At 49.1% G+C, this 23,617-nt stretch overlaps 2 protein-coding genes across 2 annotated transcripts in view; one reads left to right on the top strand and one right to left on the bottom strand.

Moving 5' to 3' along the window:
* Window positions 1-1,583: 1,583 nt before the first annotated feature.
* On the bottom strand, window positions 1,584-18,354 carry CAVIN1 (caveolae associated protein 1; the record flags this gene model as incomplete). Its single annotated transcript, XM_082010777.1, has 2 exons — window positions 1,584-2,249; window positions 17,935-18,354. 2 exons carry the CDS (start codon window positions 18,352-18,354, stop codon window positions 1,584-1,586), a joined length of 1,086 nt encoding a protein of 361 aa, XP_081866903.1.
* Window positions 18,355-23,105: 4,751 nt separating this feature from the next.
* The window catches only part of ATP6V0A1 (ATPase H+ transporting V0 subunit a1), a gene marked incomplete at its 3' end in the record, with an annotated part of 27,125 nt that continues 26,613 nt past the window's right edge, over window positions 23,106-23,617 (top strand). The window contains exons 1-2 of the mRNA XM_082010573.1: window positions 23,106-23,319; window positions 23,527-23,605. Coding sequence (XP_081866699.1) covers window positions 23,203-23,319; window positions 23,527-23,605 — 196 coding nt within the window. The 5' untranslated portion in view covers window positions 23,106-23,202. The remainder of the gene's footprint in view (window positions 23,320-23,526; window positions 23,606-23,617) is intronic.

Raw genomic sequence — 23,617 nt, 5'->3', positions numbered from 1 at the left:
TGGGGGGAAAAGCAAGTTTATATATTCGGTTATGTTAGCAACAGCAGCCGGCCCTGCTGCGCGGGGGAGTGGGCTGGGGAGCGAAGCGGCTGCGCTCACGAGGAGGGCTGAGCCCAGTGAGCAGGTGGGCATGAGCACGGCCCCTTGCCTGCCCGCCGGGATCGGCCTTCCCGGGCGCTCCCGCAGCTCCCGGGTGAAGCGGCGCAGCCTCCGGCCTCGCCGCCTGCTCCTGCAGGGCCGGGTCATGCTGCGGTGGTGGCTGCCTCCCTGGGAGCCAGAGCGGGACAGCCCCGGGCTGAGCCGGGGCCGTGCCCTCAAGCTGCGGTGTGCTCTCCTAGCGTGGCCTTGCTGCAGGGGACAGAGAGTGAAGCTGCAGAAAGCGGGAAATGGGGAGGAAAGCGCAGGACGTGGGCACCAGCCTGAGCTGCGCCGGGACTCCTGGAGGAAGCAGATGCTCAGAAATACTCAAGGTCCAGTGCTGGACCGGTGTCAAGTCTGCGCTCTGACAGTCAAGAGCCTCACATGGCATCAGCGCATCCTATATCCCTCTGGAAAAGGGTTGCAGCTGGTGGTGGCTGCTCCAGCACTGCTGCCTGCATGTCCCCTCTCCCTGCAGGGAGCTCCTGCCATCCCTGCGGGTGTGGAGGGACCAGATCCAGCACCCCGCCTCTACAGTGCTCCTTGCTTCGGTGAGGACTCGCCCATGGCCACTGGGCCTCTGTCAACCAGATTTGCAGCCCGGACAGGGGAGCATGCGGCCTGCACTGCTCCTGCCGCAGCCTCAGGGCTGTCGCAGCGACGGCCCCTGCACAGCAAGGAGGAGCAGTGGTCCCCAGCTGTGTGATGCCATGTGGGCACCAGTGGCAGTCCCGGCAGCAGGGTGGCTTTGTGGTGAAGCCATCCTAGGCACTGCCATGGTAATCCCGTCCTCGGGAGGGCAGAGAGGAGCAGACCTGCCTGCATGCCATGCCGCTGGCTCAGCTTCGCCCATACTCTGCCTGTCAACAGGACTTGCTCAGCTCTTCCCTCCCGCACGCTGAGTGCATCACAGTTCCTCTGCTCCACCGAAGGGGCGGCCAGCTTGGATCCTGGGAGTCTTACTGCTTGCGGGGATGGCCGCACAGCCTGGCACAGGGAGCCGGGGTGGCGTGGGCCAGTGGGCTGCTTGGCAGAAAGCTTTCTTGACACCAGGTCTTTGCTTAGGGAGGACACTTGAGCTTTCCAGGTGTACAGCTGTTATCTTGGTTTTAGCACTCTCCAGCTGGGCCAGGTCCCCATCACTCACAGCGCATCTTCCGGTCTGGTGCTAGAAGGCTCTCACGCAGCCTGCAGCAGGAATGGTTTCCAAGGGTGATTTAACAGTGTAAGAAAAACAGTCCCGTGTTCCTAACGTTTCTGTGTGCTAAAACTAAAATATAAAATACACTTTGTCCTAGCAGGCAGGGGATTGGCGTCGGCTCTGCAGGGTAGTAAAGATGCATTGTGTACACTTCCCCTGGGGCACCAGGGTAGAGAGACATCTCGAAATGTGAAAGATTACATGTTCAGCCGTCGTCCACAACCCTTCCGTGCTGCGGCCTGTCCTACTCGCTGTCACTCTTGTCCACCAGTACTGCATCGGACTCCTCCGTGATCTCCAGCAGTGTGTGCATCTCGGGGCTCTCCCCACGCAGCAGATCCGAGTTTTCTCCCTCCTCTCCACCAACCTCCACCAGCTCCGTGGCTTTCACTTCCACCTCGCCCTCTCTTATTTTCTTGACATGGAAAGTGAAGGGCGGCACTTTGTAGACGGCTGTCTTGGACCTGGCATAGATGGTGTGGTCAGGGGTGAAAGACTTCCTCAGCTTGTCCCGAGAGGTCTTCATCTTCTCTCTCCTTTCATTAGTCACAATCTTGGTGCCCAGTTTATTCATCCTCTTCTCCAGGTTGTGGCGGGTTTTCTCCAAGTTGTGGCGGGTCTTCTCCAGGTTTTCCTTGGTCTTTAGCTTAGTCTTCTCCATCTTCTCCTTTGAGAATGCCTTCTTAAAATCATCCACTCTTTTCATGCCACTCCTTTTGATGCGCTCTGCCCGTGACTCTTCAATAATCTCTTCAATCTCCACCTCTTCATCCGAGGAGAGCTGAATGTGGTCCTCCTCTGCATGGTCCTCGCCCACAGGCACCTCCTCGCCCTCACCTTCCTTCTCTAGCTTTTCACCCTCTTTCAGAGACTTGCTGATGCTCAGTTTAGACGGGAGCTTCACTTCATCCTGCAAGACACAGAGCGGAGCCAGTGAGACACACACACACAGCTTCTCCAGCCTCGGGAGCCAGCCCCCACCCACCCGGCAGTACTGCAGAGCAGAAGCACAGCTAGGATTCATATGACTCATGGCTAAACCAACCCAGGCGACATCAGGCCTGGGCTCATCCTCTCCTTCAGTGCACCTAATAAATTACTGTAATGAGGATCTGCTCTACCCACAGCAGCTTTGGGCTCTGCTATATTTAAGCTCAGGTATACTAGCTCTGCTCACTCTGGGCTGGTTCCAAAGCCACCCATGACTCCAGCAGTGCAAGAAGGGGCAGGCTAGCACTCCAACTGGAGACTTTTGCCTTCCTCCTGTGCCACTGTCACAGTCCCTTCCCCTCCACTTTCATCTTCATCCCAGGACCTGGCCATTGCACTCCCTCTGCTCCTGGCCCAAAGAAAGCCCCCAACTGCATCCCGCTGTGGAGGGGGGCAGGAAACCCACTGGAGCAACGGGGTGCCCCTTCACTCCCCAGTGCCTGCCCAGAGCCCTTCCCAACCCACGGCCTTTCTGCTTCCTTCGCACAGGTGGTCTTCTCTTGGTGAGACTGCCAGCTGCCCCCAGCTCTCTGGCCTGGCCAAGGTCTGGCCCGCGGTGGCCCCGGGCACAGTGCAGCGTGGGCTGCAGATGGCAGCACAGTCCAGAGCCGGGAGTCCAGCCATGCTGCCCAGCATGCACATGCTGGCCTGGCCGACCCCCGTCTGTGCTCAGACTTTCCCAAGGCCTGCAGGATCCAGATGTGGGGCTGGGACATCTCTTGGGATGGAGCAGGCTGCCCTATTTTTCCCATTTCTCCACTGGGGAATAAGTTAGGGAATTTGTCCAAGCCTGTATCCGACGGTAGCAGAGACGGCAGCCCCAACTCAAACAGCTAGGTCTGCAAGGTTATGCTCTCTCCTCGGGACAGGGGGTGAATTCATTCAGCTTCTCCACTCTCCTGGGTCAGCCAAGTTTCTGATCCCAGTGGCAGAGGACAAGCATGTGCCCAGGAGAGGGGCACAGGTCTGGAGTGGGATTGGTTTTCATCTAGCAGCACATAGCGTGCGTCCCTGCTGCAATGAATCACCTCGCTGTTCCCAGGACAGGCTGGAAATAGCCCATCACTGTACAAAGCGTCACAGCTGTGGGGCTGTAGCCCACGGCTCGGAAATTTATTGCCCAAGTGGTTTGAATCTATGGAGCTGGGCAGGAGAGACATGGAGCTGCTGAGACAAGTGCTGTCAGAAAGCCAGCAGCAGCCAGAAGGCAGCGTGTGGAACGGGCACACAGAGAGCGGAGCTTCTGGGCTGAGGTTTGGAGAAGCAGGATGGCTGGGTGCCATTCCCAGCTCCAGCACAGACAGGAGCTGAACAGAGCAAGGATGGGGGATCCCAGTCCAACACTGGCTGGAGCAGGGCCCAGTGAAATCAAGGGGCAGACCCCAGGGTATCCCAGGCCCAAGTGCTTGAAGTGTGTGCTGGCAGCGACTCGCCTTCCCCCGGCTTGGAGATGCCAGGAGTGGAGCTGCCCCGTGTCCCAGGAGGGTGAATTTGCCGTGGTGTCTCCCGTGCAAGGTGGCACACTCTGCGTGGCTCATTTGCACAGTGGTAGCCACTGCACCAATGCCGCCACAAGCTAATGAGCTATGCAGATGTCAAGAGCCAGGACACTCATGATGGTCAAACCACCAAAACCACCACTAAGGCCCAGCCCCAAAGAGCAACACCAACTCCAGTCCCGCTTCTGCGCAGGTTTCCCTGGCACTGCCGCAGCAGAGGACGTCCCGATCCCTCACGCAGCACCAGAAGGGACAGCGTGTTTGCATGGCCGTGCCCTGCGCGTTCCCCCACCACTGCACCGCCACGTTGCCGCTCCGGCTGACCAAGGTCACCACCATGCTGCTGCTCTGGCCTGAGCCCACCGTCGGAGGCAGGACAGGATGGTTCCTGTCCCATGCAGACACAGCTGCTCGGCTCAGCCAGCTACGCTGTCTCCATCTCTTCCTTCCTTTATACCGCTTGAGAAGTGATGTAAGCTTATTGAATATGTGACACCAGCACAGCTTCACCTGGGTAAACTTTCTGAACCATGAAAAGTCAGCTCTGCAGAGCGCTGGGCTCAGTGAAGGCGACATGGGCTGCAGTGTCCATGGTCAAAAGTCAAAGTCTGCCAGAGCAGGGGTTTCATTCTGGGTTTTATTCAGAGCAGACAGCTGTGCTAGGCAAAGCTCTTCACTCTCTGGATCACAGCTCAGGTCTCAAATACTTTCTGGACATTAAGGTGAAGAGGCCAACATATGTTTTCCTCATTTGATTAGCTGCTTCAGAAGAAAACAATACACATGCTCTCCAGAGGGCCAGGTCAGTCCAGAACAAATCCACATCACTGGGAAGGCAGGGATCCTGTTCTCCACAACAACACCTGCTGGAGCAATCCCAGAGACTCCCAGGGACCCTGTCCTGCCGAGCCAAGAACATCAGGAACTCCAGCCGCTTCCTTCCCTCCGAGTCAACACAATGAGCCAGAACAAAGGCATCCCCCTCTTGCCTGGCACAAGTGTCACTGGAAACAGGCCATATCCTGCAAACTCAGATACTTATCAGCCCCTTGTTAGCTCCAGAACATGTGTGTGCAGAAAGAACAGTACCTCAAAAACTCCATGTCTGCCATGTAAACAACTACTTTTCCTTGTGTTACACCAGTAAATCCATCTTCTGACTCAGTTTTATTATGTGGCTGAATGGGCTGCACCAGCAACACACCCATCCGACCTCAGCAGCATCCTGCAACTCTTTCCTCACAACTGTGAAGACAGCTCCCGGTACACGGACAGCTGGAGCAACCCCTGTTAGGGTGACGGTGCAGCTCCCTCTAATCCCTGCCACTTCACCCTGAGAACAGCAATTGCCTGGCTGTTTGATCCTAACTCCCACTGACTGCTCTCATTTACAGACCCACACTTCTGCTGTCCCCGTGCACCATCCCTGCAGGCAGCTGCCCTAGTCCCAGCCCAGTGATGCTGATGGGCTAGAGACTCTGCTCAGGCCTCTTTCAGGAGGCATCCTCATTGCTCAAACACAGAGGCAAAGACGGAGCACAGCTATTCCCATAAGTAAGCATGCCACCAATCCCAAACTCCCCCCTCAAGACTGTTTTCGAGAGCTTTTCTCCAGCTGTGCTTGGGAAACCCTTTGCAATCTTCACCCATCCCCTGTCCTGCAGGGCCAAGGTGATGGGGTAGCATGCCTGCTGCAGGGCCAGCTGAGGGCCCCCAGACAGTGCGTCTCTCTTTCCTATGCCTGGTATAATTCCTGCATTTTTTCCCCCTGACTCTTTTTCAATCTCATTGCTTATCTGAGCCGTAGATAATCAGCTGGAGGACAGCTGGTGGATTTTCAGCACTGTGTGCTGTGGGTCACTTCCCCGACGCAAAGCCCACCTGCACCTTAGGGAGCATTCCTGCTGGTTTAGCAGGCTCTGGCTTATGCACAGGACAGCTGGCGTGAGACCAACCAACAGCTCTGGCACGTCTTAATGGGGACGAGTACATTGCTGCTGAGCATCCCTCATGTGTAGCTCCCCACCCACACCCAGGCACTGCCCAAATGCCACCAAGGGTCTCCTCCTCCCTGCTAGAGAGGTGTTTCTCCTGTGGAGAAGGGGAGCTGCCTGGTTTGGGCAGAACATGCCTACAGACACAGACGCATCTGCCTGCGGTGGAGGACAATGGGACCGCGCTGGAACAATCAAGAACCATCCCGGGTCTATGGGTGACTGCTACACAAATCCCCGCTCTGGACAAGGCACTATGATCTGTGCATTTTATTTCACTTATGACTCATCCAGATGAGCCACATTTTTAACACCAGGCATTCCAACTACTCTATTTTTACTGGGAAAACACTGACCCTTGAAGTGGGCGAGTCCAAAGTCCTGGGTCTTGACAACCCTGCCTGTTGGGATGTTCAAACCCTGGCTCCCAATCAGCAGACGCAAACCCGTTCTGTTCTGTAAGACAGCTTGAATCCAGCTGGCACAAAGACAGTGGGTAAGTGTGGGTAAACAAGATTTCTCAGAAGATTTTCATACCAGCAGAAGAAAAATCTTCCTGCTCTGTGCACAAAGCAGAGCTACGCCCAGCAGAAGGACAGGCAGCATCTGCATGTGTGCTGGGACTGAGCTTGCTGCCATAAAGGTTCAGCTCTGATACAAGTTCTACTTTTCTTTTAATCATTTACAGTGTGACACCCCCCGGCCCAATTCACAGTCTGACACGCACAGCCGTGCTGTCCCTTCGGCACACACCTCCCCGGCGAAGCAGTTTACTTTGGGAAGCTCCCACCCACTGGCAGAGGTGACGGGGCTGGCAGCCTGTCCATCTGCAGGCCCTGTGGGCGCCCGGAGGGGCCCCAGCACCCGTACCCGGCGTCGAAGGCAGCTGGCTGCCAGCTGACGGGGTGCTGGGCTGCTCTGTATTCCTCCTGCTTCAAACAATTCAGAGCTGTTAGATGTACCAGGCAGAGTGGCCTCTGCCCTGCTCCACTAAGTGGGCTTTTTATCTGACATTGCTTTCAAGCCCGAGTTCCGTTCCAGTGAGTCACCCAGGCAGCCCCTATGGTCATGTACACACCGCCTGGTTGCTACAACACATGTAAACACTTCCCCTGTCATATAAAAGGCCCATGACACACAAAGCTGAGCTGCATTCCCAGCCTAGCAGAGCTCTTCAAGCATTGCAGAATCACCATGAAATCTGGGTGAACATTCCCAAAATGCAAGAAGGGCTCCTAGATTGCTCTTGAAGAGGCTCTTACTGTGAGCATGTGGAAAACAGAGTCCCAGAACTCTCAGCCACTCCGATCTCCGGTTTGAAGGTTTAATGGAGGATCTTTCACATGCACATGCTAATCACATCTGCAATTCATTTGGTTCAGTTATTTTTACACAATTGCAACAGCACAAAGAGCTGAGTTTGGTTGACATGCAGCTGTATCATGCAGAACACGACCAGCTCACACCCCCAGGCTCTGCTATGACCAAAAAGGGCTGATTCTGGCTGCTGCTGGGTGAGCCGGAGGTTGCTGCACCTCCTGCACGACGCCAGCCCTTCCTCTGCCCACCACTCAGGTCAGACAAGCTCTGGCCTGAGGGGAGGCTGAAGGATGATTAAAAGCATCTGGGCAGAAGACAGCCTTCCAGGTCAGATCATGCCCTGACAGAGAAGAAAAAGTTCTGCACTCCCATTGCCACAGCTGTTTTGCTCTGCCAGTCCTTAGAGGATGCTTTTCTGTGCTGACCTTCCATCAGTGTCATGGGAAGGAGGATTCAATTATTCCTGAGTAACAGCAACACACCTGATAAAAGCACCCACAGCCTAGCAGAGCTCAGGGATGTAAAGATGCCCTGTGCAGAAAAGAGTAAGGCTGTGATTTCTTCGCCAGTGCCTTGTTGGAAAAGACTTTTTCTGTGGCGATTATAATTGCTATCAGACCCTCTTGCTATACCACAAAAACCTACCTTTTTTAAAAAATCTCATCATTCTCCTTGAAAAGGAGAAGTTCCCCCTGGCAGCTTCCCCCAGAGACCCTGACTCCCAGGCTGAGCTCACCTTCGCCCAGCTCCCGGGCCACTCCTGTCCACCGACCAACGTGGCCGTTCCCACTGGAGCGCACTGCACACACCACTGGATGACCACCTGAAGTGCAGGCAGCTGGAGCTTGGGGTATGTTCTCCAGTAGCCACACAATAAGAGGCAGGTTAACAGGGCACTATGCTGTTACCAGAGGCCCTTGTGGCATGAGGTAAGTGCTAGATAAACAGCAGTTAAAGTCACCACCGGCTCTGCATGCAGAAGCCTAGCTCCTAGTGAACAGCGCTGGGGGGCTGCCACTGAACAGAAATGGATGCTGCAATGCCAACCTGAGACAAATATAGTTTTACATCACACTGTGCCTGTCTTTTATCTATTTAAAACAACAACTTCAAACCATTTCATAAACACTTATAAACTAAACCTTACAAGAAGCCTGAGGATGTAGATGTTATCGGGTCTGTGTTTCAGAGGGAGAAACTGAGGATTTACCCAGTCACAGCAGACGCCAGCAGAGCCAACTGCTCCTGGCTGCTAGCCCTTCATGCAAGCCGTATACCAATTCCTCCCTCCCAGATCACAGAGGTAGCGCATGACAAGTCCTGTAATGCCCGAGAAAACCACAGCTCCTCACCATCCATTATAACTAGGGCAGAAGCATGCAGCAAGCGGCAAGCAGATTAGTCAACAAGCGGAGGCATTTCTGCCAACTGAAAGATCAGCCTTGCAGGTCTGAAGGCTTGCAGCAGCCACAAGCAGATGGAAGGGCAAAGGGCCTGGAATCAGCAGCTTTCAGAGCTTCAGAAAAGGTTCAAAGTGATCTTCAGGGGGTACTCCTGCTGAGGCCCTGAACTGCTGTCTCCTCGCAAGTCTTCTGCTGATTTGGGCCATGGCACTTTCCGCAGCATGGGCAGAGGGAACCGTTCCTGGAGACGGCTCAGAGGGCAGTCCCTGGTGAAGACTCAAAGCGCACACTCTGGATCTTCTTGGGCTAAGATGAGGAAAACTGCGTTTCAATGGCCAGCGGAAAGGAAGCACAATGGAAAAACTTACCTGTCCCTGCTGGGAATCTGATCAGGAACGCCACCAACAAAGTAATCCAGATTAGCATGAGAAGGCAGAGAGAAAAATGACAGGGGTATGTTTTAGTAAAGGGAGAAGCAAGGTAGCAAAACTTAACAGAAAAGGCAGTCAGCAAAGATTTATTAGAAGGGTGTCCTCTAATTTACGGCAGGTCCTAGGAGATGCAGAATCCCTTCTGTGGTTTCAGGCACATCTACACTGAACACTGCTAGAGGGCCAGATTCTGCTCTCTTTTCACACTGCTCTTCACAGAGTGATTTATGTCAGCTGTTCTGGAGATATCTCAGATTTCTGTGGTGTAGCTGAAAGCAGAGTTTGCCTGTATGTGTAAGATTATGAAAAGACAGTGATTTTAAAACCCTGTGTTTATTAATTCAAATACACAAGCTGGAGAGATCGAAATAGCCGGGTGTGATTCCAGAACTCCATCCGCTGGTTTTGTCAGTGTACTGACCATACCCGAATCCAACGCTGGACAATACCCAGCTGCTTACAGATGTCTATACCCAGTGACACAGCAAACATGCTCACCACAAAAGCAAAACTTCTCTGCTGCTAAACACACCCTGAGGACAGGGGGTGGCTACTCATCATCCCTAGCAGCAGCTGGTATATAAAATTAACCCCTCCATATGCAGTAGGCATGGCCTCGACTCTTATGTTCCAAAGGTTTGACAGATTTTATCTTCAGTAGTGCCAAGAGGTCCATAAAAAGAGAAGCCTTGAGTCCTTAGAGAGAAGACTACTGAATCCTGCTGTAAGAAGTCACCAAAGAATACTACTGAGACAAAGGAAAAGATCTAAAATATGAGAGGGAAAAGCAAAATAAATTGGGATTAGGTAAATGTTAAAAGGGGTAACCTAGTTCGTTCTCAAGTAGTAGCTCCCTGACCAGCAGAAGTCCTTCTACCCTCTGCGATTTTGTGTATCGTGCAATCTTCTTGGCACTTTTTTCTGTTGGGCGTGTCTAGTTACTCTATGTCCTGAAAGCTATGTCCTAAAAGACTGTATCTTCTTCATTAGCTGGTGAGAATGAGCGGCATGGTACAGGCACTGGAGCTAGTTCAAACCTGATGGTGAAAAGCAAGGGAGGAACGGCGTGGAGAGAGGAGGAGGCTGTGTTTGGAAAAGTGCTTTTGCCGAACAGTGAGTCAGAAGAAAGGCAGGGCTGTAGGAACAGAGAAGTAAATAGATTGCTGAGTGAAAAGGCTTTTTTTTTTTTTCCCCTGACAGCAGAAAAAAAGTTTTGATCCTATTATCAGTCTGTTTGTACAACTGGCTTTACTCTCAGAACTGCTACTCCCGGATAAACCTGTCTCAACTGATTAATAACTCCAGAGCTATTTCTGAACAGCAAACCAGTAAAGATAGAGTTTGCATTACACATGATTTGCAGATAGATCTGTGCTGATACTGACTTTTGCATCCTCGCATAAAGCTATAGACTAAACATCCTGAGACTTTTTATTCTAAATATTTTATTTTCCCTCACTGACACTGAGCATCTTTGTTTCTGGTCTTTGTCTTATTTTGCAGCTGGACAGCAGACCCACAATTCTTCAGGTACTTCGTACGTTGTAGAAGATCTTGTGGAATCAAGAGGATAACATTATCCCAAACAGGATAAAAGAGGGCAGAAAAGTTTATGAGTCATTGCCATGCTTTACATGGCACATAGACGCATCACAGTACATCAGAGAGTGGAGACTGCATAGCTCTCTACTCATTAATTAGATAGGGACAGCACATCGCACTTCTGGGTAGTGTAGCAAGAAGCAGCTTCAGCAAAGATGCAGGAACTGCCCTCAAGTTTCACCAAGACTGTGCCTAGGTCAAGCAATACATTCTTTGGAAAAACGGCTGTGTTTGAGCATGGCTGCTCACTCCTCCCGCCCGCCAGCTCAGCTGGAACTGCGTGCCTTGTCTGGAGCTGGGACGGGGCGACAGCGCGCAGTGAGTCACCCACAGCACGCTCAACGCCTGCCTTGTGAGCATTGCTGAAGGACGCAGAGGGACGCATGCCAACTACGGAGAGTTCGCATTTACATAAAATGGGGCAAATGGAGATAATATGCAGGAGTACCACTTCTCCCACGATGCTCACACTCTTCCAGGTTCTGCAGCGCCTACAACGCTAAGCAGCTTTTACCATCTACTGGTCAAATTCCCAGCCAGCGTACACTGCGGAGGAATGGGACTGTGTCTTTCCAGAGAGAGGCACCGTTTGAGCACTGACTGGCTTCTTGAATTCCTTGGTTTCTAATACCAGACCTGCAAACTTGGTTGCATGCGGCCTTAGAGAGTTTTTCCTGCTGTGTGTCCATGATGGGTTAATTTACTTTTGCTGAGGGCTCGTATCTAGCTTAAGAATGGGAAAAAGAGCCACAATCTCACTGGAAACTAGAGCACTCCAGCCACCTAGCACTCTAGCCACCAAGCTGGCAAATTTTGCGGTTCATTATACTCCTGTGTGCAGTGGCCCCACTGGCATCACAGAGACATTACAACGGATGCTTAGATCCACTGCTGATAGGCACAAGAGAGGCCTGAGAAAGGAATATGTCATCAGAAGGAATATTACCTTTGGTTTCATTTTCATGAACCATTAATAGTCCAATCTAACCCTATCCCTTTTGCAAAGCAAACAGTCCTGGCACTAACTGCTTATAAATAATACCTGACCAATGAAATATTAATGCAGTTGATTACAGGCTGCAACAGAGAAATCCATGCTCCAGAGCTGTCTTTTGGTAGAAAGACTGATAATCTGCAGTAAGAAAAATCCTGGAAGTGAGAGCTATTAACATCCTGACTTTTTTTTAAGGATCAGTCTCCTGTGAATTATTGAGACTCTTATAATTCAGTGATGTGCAGAGAATATGACGGATTCTTTGCCCATCAGGATGTTAACATGGTGCCCCTTACAATGGATGGAAGAACATGCAGCTGAATGCTGCAGCCTGAAGGAATTGAATTGAATGATGTTTCTCTCCTTCCCCTGGTATGGAATTTTTTCACCTCTAATTTTGCTACTTCTGTGACAAAAAGCAGGAGAACAGAAGCGAAGATACAATAGCTTTCTGGGCTAAGACACCTGTGTTCCACCAGCAAAGACAAAGGATCAGAGACAAACAATATTAACTCTTAATGAGTATCAGTTTGTTTCAGATTTTTTGTCGTTTTTAACAAAGGCTTCATGATTAATTCTCTTTTGTATTTTAAGAACAGAATAAAATAAAGCAAAAGCAAATCCAGCACCAGAGGAATATCCTGTGCCCATTGATCGCACCAGAGCTGTCACTGGATGAGGTGTTTCTTGGGATTTGGCAGGTTGCTGATGCACCAACCCACCAGTGAGAAGCTCACAATAATTCTCTGCTGAACATGGGATAAGAACAGTTGTGGCTACTAAGGGAGCTGCTTTTGAGTGGATTCACAGCAAAATGAAACCAGCCTGTTGTTTTAAAGTATTATCAGAAAATAAATACAAAAAACACTGGCTGCTGCAATGCAAATCTCTGCAGTGAACCACTGGGAAAAACTGATGCTACATATAGAGCTGCTCCAGATCCAGAGAGGGACGGAAGTTCAAGCACAGAGCATTCCTGAGCAAATGGAGCTAACTGGTCTTGCAGGAAAAGCCCTATCCCCAGTACTGCCATTCAAGTTTTATTTGAAATTTGTTTATTCTTTAACACTTGTAGTTGGGCAAGCTCCACTAATCCAAGGCACATAACCCACACAGGCTGTTCTTTGGGACTGCAGATCATGCTGGCTCTCATGAACCCTCCGTTGTCATTAGACTCATAAGGGTTTTGTTTCAGAATTATAAATCTGAAACAAAACCATAGCCCGGGGCGGCCGACATTCTGTTTAGGTGGATAAAGGCTGCAGCCCAGGGGTGGCCGGTACGGGGGCTGTGGTACATGGCTTTGTACGCCCTGTGATCCCCGCCCCATGCTTCTCATCAGACCCCTGAGCTCATGTTGCGTTTCCACGCTCTCTTTTGAGGAGCACAGGCCCAAAAATTGGGCAGTTCACGTCTGGCCTCCAAATCTGCTGCATTAACATATGGGTTTGAAATTCATTCCTCCTCCCCACGATCGACAATCTTGCTGCTCTCATCCGTATAAGGCCCACTCAAGGCACAAAAGCCAAGCTGTGCTATTTATATTTCCTCATCCAGCCCTACCTACCCTACACATTGTATGACTGAGACTCATGTTCTACCCTGCTCTTATAACCGCCTGGCCCTTCCCAGAGAAACTCCACTTCTCCTGAGGCTCTGAGCAGCTGCTGGAGTTACCTGAAGAGCAGAGGAGCCCCGCAGGAGCCCCCGAATCTGCCAGCGTGGGGAGCAGCCTGTCCGCACACCGTCGACAAAGGCCGCTCTCTGTCCAACAAACAACGCTGCACATCACAAGCCAGACTTCCCTCAAACTCGGTGCCCACATGAGCCTCAAACAAAGGACCAGCACGTTTTAGAATTTCAACATTCAATATGTGTGCTGCGTGCTGCAAGCATTCGGATGTCTGGCTGTAAGAAAACAGGCCTTTGACATTTGCAAGAATAAGTTTAATTGTTGAAAAATGTTTGGAGTAAAAATTCCATGCTTACGTAAGTGCTGACACGTGCCGTTCTTCAGACGAATGTGGCACACTGTCTGGCTTTAGAGCAGTAGCTTTTTGCATGGGACATCCGTTATTTAATCATGAACTGCAGTAACCAGTCCCAGATTCTTGTATCCTAAAACCAGGAGATTTGGGATGAAGTCACAGAATCATAGTCACTTTAGTTTGTTTTTATTAGCAACCACTCTAACCAAATTGGTTGGTGTCCTAATTTCTCTGAAAGGCAGGAGCCCAGGACAGACAGCACAAAGGAAGCACTGAGGAGTTCTGTTTCTGTGGGCTGCTAATAAGTGCACGTAGTCATTTGACATCAGACTTTGTAGGAAGGCAAGTCCTGTTTATGGCAAGAATACTGAACTTCTGTTTACACAGCAGCTTGTCAAAAGTCTGTCGCCTTTGCTTTTGGTAGGCAAGTTTTCAAAACAAAAAGATGTGGTAATTTGGAGAGGGTTTGTTTTTTTCCAAATTTTATTCTCAGGAATTGATCTAATTCCCTATGTTAAGTCAATACAAAAGCCCTTAACTCAGTAGAAATCAGACCAGCTCCTGCCAAAATCAGGTAGAAGTGTATTTGAGAGAGTGAGCAAGTGAGAAAGCGCACGCACGTATATACGTGACTGTGAGTAACGGCCCATAAACATTCTGCTTAATGCCTCGCCCTTAGCCGGCCCCAGTGGAAGTGATTTTCATTTCTGCACTTTCTCCCCCCAAGTTTTGAAGGCAGGCAGATATGCTTTAGGGTCATCTCAGCAGGTCAAGCTTTCCCTGAATAAAATCTGATTTTAATTTCCTCCTAATCTAACAGCTAGCAAAATACAACTCTCACATGTAGTCTGACCTCTTCTCCCAAGGTGCCAAAAGGTCTTATTTGCACTCCTGAAATAGTCCCTCCGTAACTGCTGGAGACTCAGTATTCAATGCTGAGAGAATAATCAAACATCTATAACCAGTAATGAGATTATTTACCTTTACCTCCTTTTATTTCTTCATACCGCAGAATCGTGCAATATTAGATCCCTATAAAGCACGACTACTCTTTTACTCAGCTATCTTGCTTGAAAACAGCCACCACTGGTTTTATATCTTATGTCTCTTAAGATGAGTTTCTCTCTTGTTCTCCAAAAGAAAACACTAATAAATCTTTGCTTTTTTAGCCATAGCAACTGAAAATGCAATTGCACACGGAAGTTAATCACAGCTTTCCAACGTCAGCTTTTTCTGAGTTAGAAGTAGTAATAATGTTGCTCACCATCACAGAATTAATCACATAATCAAGAAAGTATCTAATGTAAACTTTGATAGGCGGTGGGTCTTGAGAAGTGAAACACTGAATTAGAAAAGAGTTATTCTGTAATTATTTTTTTTAATGATAGACACAGTTAGAAAACACAGTAAATTTTCCTCATTTAAACTCCCAGGGTGGAGCCCATCATAAAGTTTTGGTTTTATAGGCTCTTGATACATTCTTAAAAAATTTTGTGATTATTAATACTGAAACACAGAAGGACATTAGTAAACAGTAAGCCAGCAGGAATCAACAAGGCTTCTTGCAACAAATGGCATTGTTCAATATCAGTAAAGCAGCTGAATATCATCCTCGATTTGATAGATGCCTTTACAATGTACACACAAAAATATAACTTCTTTCTGTGTAGAGTTTTATTATTTAAATGCATTAGCATTATCTGTTTTGCATAATCCCAGATGAAGTACCACTCTTGCCATTGATGTGCCTAGAATTACTGACTGTGATAAAATTTTCATATGAATAAACTGGGACACAAAATTGTAACCTGATGTTTTTGCAAATTTGCTGGGAAATTCCCACAGTCAGCCTGTGTTAGGAATTTCTGAAGAATGGTATCTCCATAATTACAGTAAGACACAAACTCTAAAAATCCTGTCGCTCCCAGGAAAAAAACAAAGCAGAATAAAAATCTCCAAAGCCAAAAGCAAAACTCCAAGATCCCCCCAAATGTTTGACTTCTTCAGAATAAAAGGTCTCCACAAATAAGAGAGACTCCTATATACAACAGATTATTTTTCCTTACACCAAGCCATACGATTCAGGTTTCTGAACATTCAAAATTATATGATGATGTTTTTATGGAGTTCAATCTACAGAATAATGCAGCTATTAAGCAACCTTATTTTCCACGTCAGAAATAAGAATTAATGTAGCTCTGAGACAGACTGTAGATTGATATAACTTAGAAACATTCTCTGTTGACCAAAAATCTATGTTTCCGTCATATGCAGGAAAGAGAAGTATTGCAGACGACTGCAAAAATATACCCCATTCTTCCAGGGGATTCACTGTGGTCCATGTCTGGCAATCGAATTCTCATTGTACAGGTCTGTCTTTGCCACAGTAATACAATACAAGAGTACTATCGATAAAAGTATGTGTTACTCAGGCACATTAATATTATTAGTGCCTATTTCTTTCTAGTACTCAAATATGAAAAGCCCATTACAGATTTTGATTTTTCAGTTTAAGCACCAAATTAAGAGAAAATCAAGTTTCTCCTCCAAGAGAGACCTTCATTTGCCTTAGCAGTGTCCGTCACAAGCCTGCAAGCTTGCTGCCACACCTTTGGTCTCTCCAGAACCGGATCCTTACGCTTTGCAAGGTCTACTCAGGCCTCCTGCAGAAGTGCAAGGATTTCCATGAGGGTGCAAAAGGCTCCATTTCACATGAAGCAAACCTGGAGAATTTCTCACTTGCGCTTTGTGGCCTCCCAGTCAAATCACACTAAACTGCATTCTGGGAAATTGTTCTAAATTACAAATAATTAATTTTTTTCCCTAATATCTTCACAAAACACAAAATCCCTGCTCTAGTCCCTTGTCAACTGATTCGCTCAGAGGCTGTTCTGTCCTCATTACATCAGCAAGCGTGTTGCCCCTGATTGCCTTTAGAAGCACGATTGCCTTTTTAGATTCAAAGAGTAAGTCTACTCAATACTCATAAGCAACAGCAAACCAAAATGAACAGCTCACAAAATGACAATCTGACAATGTTTAGGATGCTTCCAAAGGACCTAGAAACTTGCTGACTTCCTACCTATTTCTGTAACCCACAAGGAATGTTATGTTTAAACAATTACCTTCACTCTTCTCATTTTGCAATGTTTGTTGCTTTTGCGGTACATTTAGAATTCTGTTTTAATCTTCCATGAATAGATCCATCCTCCCCCAAAAGCCTGATACAAACAGCTTGTTATGAAAAAAAAAAAATAAATATATATATATATATAAAAAACTACTTAGGTTGCCCATACAATCTAAATGGGCTCAAGTATTTCAGCCTTTTAGGCATGATAAAACTACAAATGCTTAAGCTCTGAATCAGAGTTACACAGGGCCCCCATACTTGTTAGATTCCTGAGCCTATTATGATCAACTGTCCCTTCAAACCCTCCAGTAAGAAGCATTTTCCCTTTTTTTCTGTTCTCTCTTCCTGTGGTCAGCACTAGATGCTTCTCTATTTGTCCCTGACGCTGTCTATTATTAACCTAGAGGCTTCTAATGGAATCATTAACTATTTCACTCGCTTTTTTTCCATGGCCCAGTATAAGAGTTTGCTGTGATAAAGACGACTAACTCCAGACAGGAAAACTGACAGAAACGTATTCTCTCTTTATTCTTGTTTACTACGAAAGGACAAATCCAGCACTTAGCGCAGGCGTTGAACATCAAGCAAACCAAAGCTGCTACTGAAACCAGACAACTAGAAGGTTTAAGACTTGCAGGTTGTAGAAAAAAGAACGTGGAAATCTGTCCAAGCACAACGGCAAAGGCAGACCTGAATACTAATGAGATCAAGGACCTGTTCTGCATTTTCTCTAATGTCTCTATCTGTCCTAGTCAGTGAGATTAACCCCGATGCTGGGGTTACTGTCTCTTGTTATTATCAGATGCATGTCACAAATCCGAAATATTATCACTCTCCACGTAGCAATATACATGTTGCCTCTCAGTAGGAAAGACGCTGGCAGGCGGATTTACAATACCCCCTTCCAGAACCCAGTGCATTCTTGTTCTTTTTTTTAGCTAAGCAGTAAAATCAGGTTATTTCGATACTTCTAGTCCTTTGCAATGAGTGCTTAGGGCCATTCTCACTCTCTCTGTTAAAATTCCTGTTAAATGTAGCAACTCTATCAATCCTTGTCTTAGAATACACAGAGAATGTTAAATCATGAATGAGAGCGCTACTTCGGACTTGTCTCAATTTGGAGCACCAGACAGTCAGGGGAGTTTGGGAGAGTAATGGACCAACCATGCAGTGTGACAGAACCCTTAGCAAAGAAAACACCCACTAACAGAACATAAAGAAGTTGTGAAATAGCTCCTTACCTGGTAGATCATGACTTTGAAGTTTCTGCGTTTCAGGAGCTCCGCTTCGTTGGCCTCTAGCTTCTTTATCTGCCCAGCTTGCTTTTCTAGGTTCTGCCGAACGGTTTTCACATTGACGCTCACCTTGCGCACTTTTTCCAGCATCTTGTTCACGGTGTTGCTGGTGGTGGTGTGTGCCTTTGTCAGCTTGGTTAATTCTCCTTGGATGCTGGTCACTGCACTATCCATCTCTTGCTGTCTCTCCTCCAGCTGTGTTTGGGTCAGCTGGATCTGATCCACTGCTCCAATGATCTTGTCCAGAAGGGTCAGCACCATCACACCATTGATCTGGTCTGATTTGATGGGTTCTTCAGGCACTTGCTCCTCTGAGGCCTCAGAAGCAGTCGGTGGTTCGATAATTTGCAAGGTAGTATCCTCCATGATCGCTTGGGAGTCCTGGCTAGCAGAGCTCGGAGAAGCTGTCACTGCAGGGAGAGGAGGGAAAACTAAACCTGAGCCTCAGCTAAACTCTGCACTGGGAGACTCGCCAGAAATGGAGAGCACAGTGTGTGGATGTCTGTGCTGAAATTCAAATGGCACAGCTCTGCAAAGCCGTCCAGTGAAACTGCCCTGCAAAATTTTCCAGGCTTGCAGGTCATTGGCTGACTCCACCTCAGCTATATAAAAGGAGACTGCTGCCAAATGCCTGATGACCCACCCTTTCTGAAATGATTAAAATAGTTGGAGGGGAGGCGATGGCTTTGCATGCAAACACAGGCACAGCTCAGCGAGGAATGCAAAGCTCTGAAACTACAACCGCCTCTTCTGTACCGTAAGTCTAAAAGCACTATAAGTAATGAGAGGAAAAAACAAAAGCCTTGAGTAAATGGCTCTGGAAGCTGCTGGAAAGAAAGCAACCCCATCTGGGCACAGCTGTATACATTAAAGGAAGGCTGGTTTAAACAACTGCACACATTAAAGTTCATCTGGAAAATGCAGATCTTTTGCCAATAGTTAGCTTTTTTCCAGGACTGTAAGAGCCTGACTTTCAATACTTCAACGAAAGGCTACAATTTGGGTTGAGTAGTTATGGCACGTAACTTCTGGATCATAAAAATGCACACTCCCATGTGTGTGAATGTACACAACAGGCGTACACATGATATATACAGTGTGTTCCATGTCTCTATGCAGATTTAACACAGAAAGAAGGAGTATAATTCACTCCTGAAGTGAAGCAGCTGGCCACTCCCACCTAAAAGCAGCTACCTCAGCTCTGCAATCCTCTATCCATTGACAAATCTAGTCACTAGGCTTTTAAATGCAGGACATGCTTCAGCATAAGCCATGCAAAAATGTGCTTGTAAGCAATGCCCAAATACATTGTGGGCATTATTGGTAAATAAATACATAAGGCTTTATTGGTAAAAAACCTACTAATTGTTTCAGAACTTAATATAGTACATATTGCTTTGGAAAACATGGGGAAGAAATAATCCTTATTTTGGTAACTTTTAACCTCAGTATTGCCACAAAGCAATCCATAGAGTCTTATATAGTGTTGGCAGAAGTTTATACCTTGTGGAGCCATCATCAGCTTATTGCCTTGGAAGATACTCAGGAGGTGCTATCAAAGACTGTCTACAACAACCCAGCAGGACCAAGCACAGGAATGTGAAGAAGGAAAATTCAGACCTTGAGAACAACATGATACCCTCTTCACTGTCACCGGTGTTGGCTCAGCCAAAGGAAACCAAGCTCCCACGGACAGAACTGCTGCGAAGCCTCTGCTGGCTTGGGCAGCAGAAAGCCCTTCCAGGCTCAGCTGAAGGGCTGTGGGCAGACTGGGAAGGCTGCAGTTTCCCTCTTGTCCTGTAGCCTTGACAACAAGCAATTCATACTCAGCACATCCTGCCTCCCACCAGGGTCAAGCCTGCCCTTGCAATTTGCCACAGGCTGGCAAATAAAATGAATGCTCTACAACACCTGGTTTCTCCAGGCTCACAGCCCACCTCAAGACAGTGCTAGGATAAATGCTTAATTCCAAGCATACAAGCTGGGAAACCCACGACACACAAAAAGATGTATAGGAACATTGTTTAATGATGAATGCTCACAACAGTCAGCACTTTCCGTGCCCCTGTGTTCTCTACCATGTGACAGCTCGCTTTTTACTGCTGGTGTACCCACACTGCACCACTGATCCAGATTTGGTTTCACTGTGCATCAGTAAACGGTGCTGTGCGGCTTCCACAATAGGTATTATGTCATGTATTAAAAATAGATTGCTTTTCTATACCCTGTTTTTTCCTGGAGGGACCGTTTTCCTGAGGATTTATTTCCAGTGTTTGCTGCTGATGAGTCAGTTCCATGAAAAAAATCCTCACTCCAGCCAGATAGTTGTTTCTCACTGGGGATATCTGCTTCAGAGTGGATTTCCACAGATAGCTGCTGTGAAGTTTCATGTACCGGACAGGACGCAAGCAGACCAGTGCTCTCTTTCTAGATCTGCCATCTATTCCATGGGTGACTTCAATGCAATCTCTGTGCCTTCGTTTCCCCATTTGGGAATAATTTTAAAATAGCAGACTGAATAGGTCAACCTAGATAGAATGAGATAAAATAACAGAACAGGAATTTATATTTGTTCTTGACACTCAGTAGAAGAGATGAAGTGCCACACTCAGTGCTTGCTTTGCACACAGCAATCACACCCCAGGCTAAAATGCAATGAGTAATTTTCTATGTTAGCACTAACTTCATTTCAGCCATTTTCTGCTGTGGAGACATACCAGGAAAAGCCAATAGGTGGCAAAGTGCAGCCTCCCCTTTGGAGACTTCGTGCTGACTTGAGCACACAGGGTGGCGAAATCCGCCTGTCTCTTCTAGTGTGAACAATTTCTTGCTGCTCTTGTTGCATGGTAGATATTGTTTGATCTTTGGCTCTTCCATGCTTGCACTATGCCTTAGATATTACTGATCATTCCAATATCCCAGTGATTGACACAAAGGAATTCACAGAGTCGAATTCATTATATGGACATGGAACAGGCGTGTTTCAGCTTCAAAGAAAAACTGTCAGATGTATGCAGGACAACAAAGGATGACAATGTGCAGCATCTGCTTCCACGTCTGTCTGTGGAAGTTCCTGTGACTAAAGGAAACCACTCAGCTCACTAACTTCTTAAGTAGCAAGATACAGCTGCTTAGGGCCTGTCAGAAAGGAGGAGTGGCCTTGGCTTGCAGAGGACAGACTCTGTTAAATTTCACCAAGTGCAGTTGACACAATTTGTCCCTTCACCTTTAGCTTAAATACAGAGGACATGGACTGGACTGAGAAAAAGAAAGAAAATTATCCTCTCTGTTTTCCAAGGACCTGGGGATAAGTACAGAGGGATGAAATGTGCAGTATGTGTGCAACTTTCTGTACTGTTAAATGCACCCCACAGATGAGGAGAATTCAATTTTATAGGCCACTGCCAGTGCAATGCATTTCACAGGCATCACATTTAATGACAAATTAAGAGACATGTTATTTAGCCTTCTAACCTGCTCACTTTTTCATAATCAATTTGAGGGATATCAAATACCAGAATAAAAGCAAAAACTGAGGTGTTAGCAGTCCTGCCTCTGCCATTTCCATCATGCAGCACCACTAGCATCACTAACACAGCCTGAGTCTGCTGGCATAGGATGTCCTTCTCCATGACTGCAGCCCACCACGCTGACACGTACAATGTCGTTACTTCCTTACCTATCTATAGGTGGTCTTTTGTCTCACAAGAGCTCTTAGGAGCAGTGCTTTGGATTTTTCTGAGTTTGAGCCGCATCCGCACCCCCATCGGTGGCCCTCTGTCAGAGCATTGCAAAAAAGCACGTAGTAATAACTAGGATTCTCCACTCCAAAAGAGGTAAATGCCTGTCCAAATCCCAAAAGGGCATCACACTTCTGCTTTGCTGTGCACCATGAGGGGCTTCCAAAACAAAGACAACCATGTGAAAAAGGAGCTGTGGTTAAATCATATTTTTGCTATTGCAGAAGCTCCTCCTTTAATCATATCAAGACCAAGCATTTACTCAAAGACACAGTCAAGTCAGTAGAAGTAATTGGAGGTTTAGCGTATTTTAACTTAAATGTCTGTGATTATTGGCTTCCTTCCCAATGAACCATGTTTCCATTGTGCAGAAAATCCCTGATAGGGAGGGAGGTTTCTTGTATTTAATTGGATTTCTGTGTTATTAAGTGCTATACCCATGGCTTAGCCTTTGGGCTGCTGGAGGGAATTGCCTCCATTGATGGGTGCTTGTAGAACGCTTGGCTTTAACTGCGAAAAGCTATTTTTTTCTCATTCATTTCCTGTAATTCTACAGACTTCAACAAGGCCACTCTTGTTTCGGGCCAGCTGGGGCAAAAAGGCCGCGAGGCTGAGGCACGCGAGGCTGGTGCACCCAGCTGTGCTGAGGTGCTGGGTACAGCGCTCGGCCGAGCAGCTCGGTCCAGACCCTGCGCTGCAGGAACTGGTGGAAAGCGTCCGGCCAGGCACGGCCCAGACAGGCAGGCGCCGGCGAAAGGCAGCTCTGGGGGGAGCTCCCCGCCGCAGCCCCGGCTGGCAGAGCCCGGGAGGACGCCGGGGCCGCCCCCTGCAGCCCCGGAGTTGGGGGAAGCCGCCCGCGCCAGCGGCCCCGGGCTCCGCAGGACCGTACCTGTGGCCGCCGCTGCTCCCCGCGGCCGCGTCACGGAGACGAGGGCGAGGCCCCGCCGGCGAGAGCAAGGCCGCGCCCTCGCGCCTCAGCCACGCTGCCAGTGACGTCACTGCCTGCGGCACGGCGCCACCAATGGCGTCACCAGCCCCGCCGGAGGTGCACGCACAGCGCGGGGCCGCCGGGTCCAGGTACCGGGTGACCGGGCCGGCCCACTCCCGCCCCGCCGCCGTCACTTCCGGTGCGGGCCCGGCCGAGGCGCGCCGTCACTAGGCGACGCGCCGTCGCTAGGAGACGCGCCCGCGTGACACCACCCCGCGTGCGCGGTGACGTCAGGGACGGGAGCCGCTGCGGATCAGCTGGCGGCGGCCGCCGCGGGTCTGGGCTTCGCGGGGACTGCGGCAGGTAACATGGCGGGGCCGGGTCCACTGGGCCGGCCGCCCTCCCGCCTGGCAGCCGAGAGCCGGGGCCGTGAGGGGGTGGCGGCGGCGGGGAGGCCCGGGCGGCCTCTGCTCCATCCTGGTCCCGCGTCCTGGTTGCGCTCTTACGGCCCTTCTCCGCAGAGACCGCGGCGGGCACGGCGCCGTCATGGGGGAGCTGTTCCGCAGCGAGGAGATGACCCTGGCCCAGCTCTTCCTTCAGTCCGAGGCCGCGTACTGCTGTGTCAGCGAGCTGGGCGAGCTGGGGAAGGTCCAGTTCCGCGATGTGAGTACCCGCCGCGCCCAGAACGGTGACGGCCGCCGCTGCTGGCCGCCCCTCCGTGTCTGTGCCCGCCGCGGCGGGGGCCGCCAGAAAAAGGCGGGGGAAGGGGCCGGCGGCAGCCGCCCCCCGCTCCCGGCGCGGCTCGGGCCCCGCCGCCTTCGGCCGCGGCTGCGCTAGTGGGTGCCTCTGAGGAAACCTCTCTCTCTGCAGCTGAACCCGGACGTGAACGTGTTCCAGCGTAAGTTCGTTAATGAAGTCAGGAGGTGTGAAGAAATGGACCGAAAGCTCAGTACGTTTCTCT

This window comes from Phaethon aethereus, assembly GCF_964289735.1.
Source record: "Phaethon aethereus genome assembly, chromosome: 25".
In the NCBI taxonomy this organism is placed as follows: Eukaryota; Metazoa; Chordata; class Aves; order Phaethontiformes; family Phaethontidae; genus Phaethon; species Phaethon aethereus.
This window is presented reverse-complemented; position numbering and strand designations above follow the sequence as displayed.